The sequence below is a fragment of the Polyodon spathula genome, chromosome 11, assembly GCF_017654505.1.
Source record: "Polyodon spathula isolate WHYD16114869_AA chromosome 11, ASM1765450v1, whole genome shotgun sequence".
In the NCBI taxonomy this organism is placed as follows: domain Eukaryota; kingdom Metazoa; phylum Chordata; class Actinopteri; order Acipenseriformes; family Polyodontidae; genus Polyodon; species Polyodon spathula.
In genome coordinates, this window is record NC_054544.1 from 4,757,685 (window position 1) to 4,769,207 (window position 11,523).

An 11,523-nucleotide genomic window follows, 5' to 3' on the forward strand; every position below is an offset into this window, starting at 1 on the left:
TTCTGGTCGCTCTTCTTTGCACTCTTTCTAGAGCAGCAATATCTTTTTTATAGCGAGGTGACCAGAACTGCACACAATATTCAAGATGAGGTCTTACAAGTGCATTGTACAGTTTTAACATTACTTCCCTTGATTTAAATTCAACACTTTTCACAATGTATCCGAGTATCTTGTTAGCCTTTTTTATAGCTTCCCCACATTGCCTAGATGAAGACATTTCTGAGTCAACAAAAACTCCTAGGTCTTTTTCATAGATTCCTTCTCCAATTTCAATATCTCCCATATGATATTTATAATGTACATTTTTATTTCCTGCGTGCAGTACCTTACACTTTTCTCTATTAAATGTCATTTGCCATGTGTCTGCCCAGTTCTGAATCTTGTCTAGATCATTTTGAATGACCTTTGCTGCTGCAACAGTGTTTGCCACTCCTCCTACTTTTGTGTCGTCTGCAAATTTAACAAGTTTGCTTACTATACCAGAATCTAAATCATTAATGTAGATTAGGAATAGCAGAGGACCTAATACTGATCCCTGTGGTACACCGCTGGTTACCACACTCCATTCTGAGGTTTTTCCTCTAATCAGTACTTTCTGTTTTCTACATGTTAACCACTCCCTAATCCATGTACATGTGTTTCCTTGAATCCCAACTGCGTTCAGTTTGAGAATTAATCTTTTGTGCGGGACTTTGTCAAAAGCTTTCTGGAAATCTAAATAAACCATGTCATATGCTTTGCAATTATCCATTATCGATGTTGCATCCTCAAAAAAATCAAGCAAGTTAGTTAGGCACGATCTCCCTTTCCTAAAACCATGTTGACTGTCTCCCAGTACCCTGTTACCATATAGGTAATTTTCCATTTTGGATCTTATTATAGTTTCCATAAGTTTGCATATAATAGAAGTCAGGCTTACTGGTCTGTAGTTACCTGGTTCAGTTTTGTTTCCCTTTTTGTGGATCGGTATTACGTTTGCAATTTTCCAGTCTGTCGGTACCACCCCTGTGTCAAGAGACTGCTGCATGATCTTGGTTAGCGGTTTGTAAATTACTTCTTTCATTTCTTTGAGTACTACTGGGAGGATCTCATCCGGCCCAGGGGATTTGTTTATTTTAAGAGCTCCTAGTCCCTTTAACACTTCTGCCTCAGTTATGCTAAAGTTATTTAAAACTGGACAGGAACTGGATGACATGTGGGGCATGTTGTCAGTATCTTCCTTTGTAAAAACTTGTGAAAAGTAATCATTTAACATATTTGCTATTTTTTTTTCTTCCTCTATGATTTTGCCATTTGTATCTCTTAAACATTTAATCTCCTCTTTGAATGTTCTCTTGCTGTTGTAATATTGGAAAAACATTTTGGAATTGGTTTTAGCTCCCTTAGCAATGTTCATTTCTATTTCTCTCTTGGCCTTTCTAACTTCCTTTTTGACTTGCATTTGCAGTTCTGTGTACTCTTTCTGTGTACTTTCTTTTTGGTCCTTTTTTAATGCTCTGTAAAGTGCCTTTTTTCGCTGAATATTTTTTTTAATTGATCTATTAAACCATTTTGGCAATTTAGTTTTACATTTAGATTTGTCTACTTTAGGGATGTAATTGTTTTGCGCCTCTAGTACTACATTTTTGAAGAACAACCATCCTTCTTCTGTGGGTGTTTTCTCTATTTTACTCCAATCTACTTCTGTTAGTCTCTGTTTCATACCTTCATAGTTTGCTTTTCTAAAATTGTAAACCTTAGCTTTAGTCTTTACTTTTGAGGATTTAAAAAACACTTCAAATGAGACCATGTTGTGGTCTGAGTTTGCCAGTGGTTCTCTGACCTCTGTTTTAGTTATTCTATCTTCGTTATTTGAAAAGACTAAATCAAGGCATGCCTCCCCTCTAGTGGGTGCCTTCACAAATTGTGTTAGGAAGCAGTCATTTGTCATTTCCACCATTTCTATTTCATCCTTCGCGCTACCCACCGGGTTTTCCCATTTTATTTGGGGGAAGTTGAAATCCCCCATTAGTATGGCTTCTCCTTTGCTACACACATTTCTAATGTCATTGTATAACAGATTATTGTGCTCACCGTCTGAATCTGGCGGTCTATAGCATGCTCCTATTATTATGCCTTTTGAATTTTTGTCTGTTATTCTGACCCATATTGATTCGGTTTTATTTTCTTTGTCCAGGTTTAACACCTGGGCTTCAAGACTGTTTCTTATGTATAGCGCTACCCCTCCTCCTCGTCTGTCCTGCCTGTCTTTCCTATACAGTGTATACCCACAAATATTATATTCGTCCCCATCACTCTCAGATAACCACGTTTCTGTAACACCTATCACATCATAGTTACCTGTTAGTGCAGTAGCTTCAAGTTCTAGAATTTTGTTTCTGATACTTCTAGCATTTAGATAAATACATTTAATGGTTGTCTTACCTGAGTTGTTGTTCTTGTTTTGATGCGGTCTCCCTTCTGTTTTTTTGTTGATTTCTCCCCCCTTCCTTTCTAGTTTAAATGCTTCCGAACCTGCTCGAGTTTAGATCTCAGTGCTGGGAAATTCAACCATTGTAGATCAACACGTTGTACAGACCCACACTGCACCTTTTGCTTTGTCCTTTTCAAACCAAAAGAAACCAAAAAAAAACAAAAAACAGAAACAAAGACAGAGCACAGAGATGTATTTATTAAATGTTTTTTTTTTTTAAGAATGGGGACAACACAGTTTCAGTGTACTTTGGAGAAAACAAAGCAAAATAGTTCTCAATACAGAAATAAACATTGGCCACACACGTAAGAAACGGTGAAAAGGATCACAGAAAACACAAATACCATAAACATTGGAAAGCACCTCAGTCTGGTGTGTGTGGCGGTTCAGCTCTTTATGTGATGCTTCAAGCATTAAACAACACCAAAACCTGTCAAAAAGAGGCTAAGGTACCGACTTTCTGGGCATCCAAGGAAATCACATTTCAAGTTTTAATACAGTGTCTTCAGACAAATAAATACATTTAAGGACAGGTCCCTTGTGTGGATGCCTCAATAGAACAAACAATAATAATAATGAATTAATAATATATATATAGTATCTGTCCTCAATCCTATTTCTAACTTCTTACTTTAGTAATTAAAATGGAGGATAAAAATCCTGTCCCTGACAAAAAGTCCCCCCCCCCCCCACAAAATCAACACCGTAAATTTCAAATTTATACAAAAATATTTGTCTCAGATTGTACATAAATAAATACCAGCTTTGTTTGCTTAGTTTATTTCCAAATGAACTTCCTTATTTACAGATAAGACTGTCAGCCTCATTCCATGCTTACTGGTTTTGACTATAAGAACAGAACCACAAACTTGAGAAGCAACATACAACATACAGCAACATATAATTCCCACTTGCCAGAAGGTCACACAGCATGGGGGGGAGGGATCAGGTCCTACTCCTTCTACCAGCATGTCTGTTTGAGAAAGCGGTGACTGGACTTTGAAGTTCTACTGTTGGCAATATATAGATACCCATCTCCTGTACATGTATGGAAACCCTACGTTTGTGTCTGTAGGGTGCAGGGGGTCTAGCCGGCTGCCTGTGAATGGATACCCCATGTTTGTGTCTGTAGGGTGCAGGGGGTCTAGCCGGCTGCCTGTTTGGAGTCTGTGGGGGCTGGGATTAAGCTGTCCAGCTGCTGCCTATGCCCCGTCTCCAGCAACCACTCGTGAAACTTCTGCTCCACCAGCACCTGGAACTGCTTGCGCTGCTCCCTGCAAAGAGACAGACACAGTGAGGATACTCCCTTAGAACAGATCTCAGATGGGAAAAATACATTATTGTTGCTTAATCACAAATATAGCCCATGAAACACCTGGCAACTGATGACGTAACCTGTTGAAGAGGACATAGTTAAACTTTACGTAGTTTGTAAGTTATCATGATAACAAATGATAAAATAAATGAAAAATAATACATCTCAACTGATACTGAAGCACACCAAAAAAAACCATTCCAACCAAAAAAGTAGCAATGCAGTTGGAAAATAGTTACAAAATGTGGTCTCTAACCAATACTTAAAGCGCAGCACGGAAACCCAGACTAGAGCAAGTTGAAGAATAAGTAGAGACAGACTAAGGACAGAGTGTAGGAACCACTTCTTTACATTTCCCAAGTGTTAAGTGTTTAGTCTTGCTCACCAGAACATTTAACTATTGTCAAAGATATGCATGTGAAACAAAGGTCTGCTGTACTGTTTATACAATAGGATGGAATATTTATTTAGAGAAATGTTGTACACATGTAGTCTCCTCTGCACATATATATATATATATATATATATATATATATATATATATAATATATATATATATAAAGAACAGCAGTAACTCTAATGGAGGGCTTCTTATGATACGGCTTTTCTATTTGGTTACAATAACATTCCCAGTATGTTCAAGCTTGAACATTTAGGAAACTAAAGAGAATCCCACAGCCCTCATTTCTGAATCCCTCACTTGTTGAGGCGTGCCTCCTTGACGGTCCTCTGCCAGGCCTGCACCTTCTGCTCGCGGTGGCTGATCGCTGCCTGGTATAGGGGAGGCAGACCCCCAGGTATCTCACTGGTGTCCCCATCCATCTCGAAGGGTACCACCAGCACGTTGAACTCTCCGGGGGGCAGCAGGCCATAGGGGGCTGGTGAGGGGGTCTCTATGCCCTCTGATCCAAGGCAAACAGGCTGGTCCCACAGGTTGGGCACCACAGCAAGCCCCACACTTGCCATGTGGTCCTCCAGCGATGGGTAGTTTGTGTGGTAGGGGGCTAGGGTCAAGGCCACATTCCCAGACAGCAGCAGGGGTCTCGTGGGGGTGAGCATGTGGAAGGTGCAGTAGGAGGAGGCGCAGACAGACAGACGGCCCGCCACACACACCACCTTGACATTCTCACAGCTCTGCACGTGAACACTTGTCTGCACAGGGCCCAGCACTAATGTGGTGTTCCGGCACTTCTCAACACTGACTGACCTGCAACACACACACAGAGGCAATACAAAGTGTGAGCACAGTAGCATGAGAGACGAAGGCAATTTAAAAATAATGTTTAAAACATATTATCGGAGGTTGAAAACGATGGCGTAAACGTTGGGCATTTGCAAAAATCTTTAGACCAAGAGTTTAAATATACTTCTAACCCCCCCCCCCCCCCCCACCCACCTCACCTCACCTCACCTCACCTTTGAAATAAACATTTACCAATCAACAGCCATTACATCTAGTAGGTCTGTTTGTCATGTGGTCGTTTTGCATCCCCCCACTAGACAGTACTTGCACCTACAGTAAATGTATGAACAATCAGAGAGGGTGGCATAGCTGACCTCAGAGGTGAAAGAAGGTATATAAAGGACTCGTTGCAGCGATGCAGCTTCACGTTGGCTCCGGACAGCTTCTCAGAGTCCTTGGCCAGGGTCTGTTTGTACACCTGAGACATCAGCACCATTTTGCTGCCTGCAGGGGCGTTGTGGGTGTTCCTGGCGATCTTTGCCCTCTTCATCGTACCTTCTACTGCAGGACACAAGAAAAAGGGTCAGAACTAAGAGAAGGCAGCGTGGTTTAGTGGTGACAGCTGGCAGACTGGGAAGCAGGCAGTGTGGTCTAGTGGTTAGAGCTGAGGGACTGGGATGGAGGGAGTCAGTGCAGTCTAGAGATTGGAGCTGAGGGACTAGGAGAGAAGCAGTGTGGTCTAGTGGTTAGAAATCCAATAGACCTAGGACAAAAAACAACAGGCAGGCAAACTAATAAATAAGATACCTTGTTGTGCCCAGGCGAGCTTCTTGCCAGTCTTGAGGCAGGTGGTGTAGCCGAAGGGGTTGAGTGTGAGTGTGTCTTTTAGCCAGGCCTGCAGTCTCTGCAGGGAGAAGGCCTGAGACAGCTTGGAGTACCCGGCCTGTGTCTGCAGCGGCGCCCAGGACAGCAGCTCGTGGAGGGGGTGAACAGCGCGGGCCTTGCTCACAGACCCCTCCAGCAGAAAGCTGAGACCCCTTAGAGCCTCAGGGGAGAGCAGGCTGTCATGGGCACAGTGACCCGACGAGCTGAGCTGCTCCGGGTCCAGGACCAGCTCCAGTAGGTCCGACAGGTGGGTTTGCACAAATGCCAGGTGCGCCTGATCATCACAGTTCTGAGCAGACATAGAGGGAGGGGTGGGGTTAGTGGTGTAGCAAGAATTATACATGCATGCTTGTGACAAAAAGAAAATCCTATTCAAAACCACTTAAAAGCTGCGTGTGGTGTGAGAATCTGTTTTTGCCAAGGCAAATTTCACAAGCTGATGAACTGAAGTTTAGGAAGACTTCTGGTCCTGGTTTCTGTGCTATGCTTTAAGTAATGACTAGGATTACTTCCTTTTCAGATTTTTAAAATGAAGTCCCGCATAATACATCTTTGCTGTCCTGTCATTCCTCCCCTCACCCCTGTGTGTTGCTGGGGTCACTACCTTGTTCTGCAGGCTGGTCTTGCACTCGTGGTCGGGCGAGGGAGAGCGCGCTCGGGGACTGGGCCACTCCTCCCCGATCACCGAGGTGCGCAAGGAGACACGGTTGAGCTGCTGGGTGTATAGGAACAGCAGGAACTGCAGCGTGTCCACAGACAGCTGGGAAAAGTACGGCTCCACAATTAACAGCATGTAAACAACAGAAGAACTATTACAGAGGGATAATTAACACTTCTTGGATGTACACCATACAGCCTACGGTAAATGACTCACAGAGTAGCAACACTCCCACTCCCATCTCAACCTCCTACAGCGTAAACAAGTCACTCCAGCGACAGATAAACAGCCCCACATGGATCAATATAAATAGAGACGTAGAAATCACCTGCTTGTGCTCCCCTGTGAAGCAGCAAATTAATGAAAGTGAGTGAACCTTCCTTATCTCACCTTTTGCCGCAGCCTGTTCAGCTCCTCATGGGTGCTGCACTGCGAGACCGCCTCTGCCCACTCCAGCCTCTCCTCCGGGGAGCGTTCTACCAGCAGGTCGAAGGTCTCGAAGTAGACCCAGGCCAGCTCGTCGGGCAGCTGCAGCTTGCCGCAGGCGATGTGCCTCCACATGGGCCAGCAGAGGTGCGGGAAGCAGCCGTCCTTGGCACGCGTGCGCACGTAGGTGGCCATCTTGCGCAGGTAGTGCATGCTGAACTTGGCTGGAGGGGGGGCCTGCAGTGCCCCCACCAGGAAGGGCTCCATACGCACCCACACTCTCACATTGTGCAGCTCCATCACTCAGCTGCCACTGCATGTAAATTAAAAAGTGCTGGTGACCGATTGACTGATTAATGATAGTTGCTATGGGACGGGTACCATCGATCCTGGCTGTCACTGTTAAACATGAACAAAGACAGAAGGGATGCACACTTGGATGTCACCATGGTGTCCGTCAGTATTGATGTTCATACATATGGAAGGCCATCTGGGTCAAAAACGCATATCTTGTATACATATTCATTTGGACCAATCAGGATACATAAAATACCTCACATGCGAAATAAATGTAATTTAATTACGCATTTTCTACATGGTGGCTGCTCATTTTACAGGCATGCAGCATAATTACAAGAGTAGCCAATCACCTTCAGGATCATTTTTTTTTTATTTCAGACATAAAACAGGCTTAAAAAAAAAAAAAAAGACGATTACATTGCAAAAAAATAATTTGAGAGTGGGCATCACACATTGCCCGATGAAATCGCAACAAAGGACGCACAATTTGTGATTTTTTTTCTGATGTTTGACCTGCTCTAGATGCATAAAGTACAGCGGCATTGGTGCAAATCAATGACAACATGCAAAAACATAAGGTTATGGCAGAATTTTGGCTAGAAGAGATAAGATCGTGAAAACCACATGTGACTTGAGACATGCATACATTCTCTCTCTATTGAAAATTATATATATATATATATGACAACACTGCATCTTTTTTGTTATTTTGACCAGTTGTCATTTTCTGCAAAAAAATGCTCTAAATGACAATATTTTTATTTGGAATTTGGGAGAAATGTTGTCAGTAGTTTATAGAATAAAACAAAAATGTTCATTTTACCCAAACTCATACATATAAATAGTAAAACCAGAGAAACTGATAATTTTGCAGTGGTCTCTTAATTTTTTCCAGAGCTGTATGTATGTATGTATGTATGTATGTATGTGTGTGTGTGTGTATGTGGATATATATATATATATATATATAGATATATATATATATATATATACATATCATATAGTAGCGATCTCTGTTAACCCAGGCTGCTGAATCCCACACCCGCCCTCGCCTGTGTGTGGGATTCCTCACCCTATGGGATTGCGCCTGACTGTGTTAACCGAGATATATATTATAATATATATATATATATATATATATATATATATATATATATATATATATATATATATATATATATATAGTACTGTGCAAAAGTTTTAGGCAGGTGTGAAAAAATGCTGTAAAGTAAGAATGCTTTCAAAAATAGACATGTTAATAGATTATATTTATCAATTAACTAAATGCAAAGTGAGTGAACGAAGAAAAATCTGCATCAAATCCATATCTGGTTTGACCACCCTTTGCATTCATAACATCATCAGTTCTTCTAGGTACACTTGCACACAGTCAGGGATTTTGTAGGCATATAGTCAGGTGTATGATTAAACAATTATACCAAACAGATGCTAATGGTCATCAATTCAATATGTAGGTTGAAACACAATCATTAACTGAAACAGAAACAGCTGTGTAGGAGGAATAAAACTGGGTGAGGAACAGCCAAACTCGGCTAACAAGGTGAGGTTGCTGAAGACAGTTTACTGTCAAAAGTCATACACCATGGCAAGACTGAGCACAGCAACAAGACACAAGGTAGTTATACTGTATCAGCAAGGTCTCTCTCAGGCAGAAATTTCAAGGCAGACAGGGGTTTCCAGATGTGCTGTCCAAGCTCTTTTGAAGAAGCACAAAGAAACGGGCAACGCTGAGGACCGTAGATGCAGTGGTCGGCCAAGGAAACTTACTGCAGCAGATGAAAGACACATCATGCTTACTTCCCTTCGCAATCGAAAGATGTCCAGCAATGCCATCAGCTCAGAATTGGAAGAAAACAGTGGGACCCTGGTACACCCATCTACTGTCCAGAGAAGTCTGGTCAGAAGTGGCCTTCATGGAAGACTTGCGGCCAAAAAGCCATACTTCCGACGTGTAAACAAGGCCAAGCAACTCAACTATGCACGAAAACACAGGAACTGGGGTGCAGAAAAAAGGCAGCAGGTGCTCTGGACTGATGAGTCAAAATTTGAAATATATGGCTGTAGCAGAAGGCAGTTTGTTCGCCGAAGGGCTGGAGAGCGGTACACGAATGAGTGTCTGCAGGCAACAGTGAAGCATGGTGGAGGTTCCTTGCAAGTTTGGGGCTGCATTTCTGCAAATGGAGTTGGGGATTTGGTCAGAATTAATGGTCTCCTCAATGCTGAGAAGTACAGGCAGATACTTATCCATCATGCAATACCATCAGGGAGGCATCTGATTGGCCCCAAATTTATTCTGCAGCATGACAACGACCCCAAACATACAGCGAAAGTCATTAAGAACTATCTTCAGCGTATAGAAGAACAAGGAGTCCTGGAAGTGATGGTATGGCCCCCACAGAGCCCTGATCTCAACATCATCGAGTCTGTCTGGGATTACAGGAAGAGAGAGAAGCAACTGAGGCTGCCTAAATCCACAGAAGAACTGTGGTTAGTTCTCCAAGATGTTTGGGCCAACCTACCTGCCGAGTTCCTTCAAAAACTGTGTGCAAGTGTACCTAGAAGAATTGATGCTGTTTTGAAGGCAAAGGGTGGTCACACCAAATATTGATTTGGTGTAGATTTTTCTTCTGTTCACTCACTTTGCATTTTGTTAATTGATAAATATAATCTATTAACATGTCTATTTTTGAAAGCATTCTTACTTTACAGCATTTTTTCACACCTGCCTAAAACTTTTGCACAGTACTGTGTGTGTGTGTGTGTGTGTGTGTATATATATATATATATATATATATATATATAAAAACATTTGTTCAATGAGAGAAAGTAATATATATGTGCTCCTCTGTTGCGATTTCACATCGCGCATCGTCATATATAATATATAATTTTTCAAAAAAGTTATCAAAGAGAGAATGTATATTGTCACTGATTTGCACCAGTGCCGCTGTACTTTATGCATCTAGCGCAGGTCAGACATCAGAAAAAACACAAATTGTGCGTCCTCTGTTGCGATTTCATCGCGCACATATATGTGTAGTACTGTGAGGTATCTCTGCTATTTCAAAGCACACAGTGGCTTCTCTGTGTCTCAGAAATTAAACTCCAAACACTGCCTCTCTCTTAGCTGGCTGAAATGGAAGCACGCCAGTCCCCAGGGGAGGGCAGGTCAGCTTCAGGTGGAATTTCCTGTCTGCAGCAGCCAGGAGACACCAGGGGCGGATATCAAATGTCTTTACTCCATTGAAAATGTGAATTACTCAAAGGTAAAAAGCCAAACTTCCAAATTACAAAATGTGAAATAAACCTTGCCTGGTTCACTTAAACTGCCGTAAACTTGATACCTGTTGTGGGGTGTTTTATCTTTTTTTCTAGTTTAGTAACTTTACAACCATTTTTTTCACCTTTTGAAGAAAATGGTTATTTTATCTCAGTAGTGTATCGAAGCAGTGCTGCTTAATAACACACAAGCACACATGGTATTGTAATAACGTTTGTAAAACCTTCCCGTGTTTCAGACCGGCTATTCATTCCGTCCGGTACTGCTCGCGGACGCCTCATCGGTTCCCATGACAACCGCTGCAGGGCCTCCAGGCTGTGGTCTCCGCTTCTCCGTCCCAACCGACTCGCAGAACAACAACGAGCTACGAGAAACTCGAAACACTTTACCTCGCTTTAAAAACACCTCTCTGACCGGGTCTCCAAATCTTCCTCCAAGCAGCCGCTGAGAAGTTTCCCCGGAGTCACCTCGTTCCCATAAATAAACAGCGTTGATATCTGACAGTCGCAGGGAAAAACCGTCCTCCTTTGGCGCCTTTCAGATCAGCTCACCGCAGTCACTGTGAACGCGCCTAGCTCAGCTTGTGAACGCGCTTGCCCGGAGAGCTGCTACACTTGTGAACGCGCTTGCAGGGAGAGCTGCTACACTTGTGAACGCGCGTTTGCCTGCCAAGCACGTTTTGGGTTTTTTTTTTTTGTTCTTTTTCACATTGTACTGAGCGAAAAATATTTTAAACATTTTAATATGATTAGTCTTTTGTTTACAAATAACAATTAATAATTAGTTCATCCAATACTATTGGTATCGGCTAAAGCGACGCCAGGGGAATGTGCAGAAAGTCAGCTGCAAAACTAGCTAGGGAAGCATGACGTGGTAAACGCACAGCCCAAAAGCAACAGGCTAGGGCTGGGTTTTGACCATTGGTGTGTAATATATTTTACGTTACTTACACTCTAAAGACATCATGCCATGTTTTGTGGCT

General features: G+C 42.4%; 1 protein-coding gene across 3 annotated transcripts; it reads right to left on the reverse strand.

Moving 5' to 3' along the window:
• Positions 1 to 2,656: 2,656 nt before the first annotated feature.
• On the reverse strand, positions 2,657 to 11,331 carry tbccd1 (TBCC domain containing 1). 3 transcript variants are annotated; one of them, XM_041263048.1, is made up of 7 exons: positions 10,931 to 11,331; positions 6,905 to 7,253; positions 6,461 to 6,616; positions 5,779 to 6,145; positions 5,346 to 5,532; positions 4,489 to 4,995; positions 2,657 to 3,747 (listed from the first exon to the last, which is right to left on the reverse strand). In XM_041263048.1, the coding sequence occupies exons 2-7, from the start codon at positions 7,238 to 7,240 to the stop codon at positions 3,618 to 3,620; spliced, it is 1,683 nt and encodes a 560-aa protein (XP_041118982.1). In that variant the 5' UTR covers positions 7,241 to 7,253; positions 10,931 to 11,331; the 3' UTR covers positions 2,657 to 3,617. The 3 variants fall into 3 exon arrangements, with proteins under 3 accessions (XP_041118982.1, XP_041118983.1, XP_041118984.1); XM_041263049.1 differs by having other exon boundaries at positions 6,905 to 7,339; XM_041263050.1 differs by having other exon boundaries at positions 10,765 to 11,331.
• Between the last annotated feature and the right edge of the window lie 192 nt (positions 11,332 to 11,523).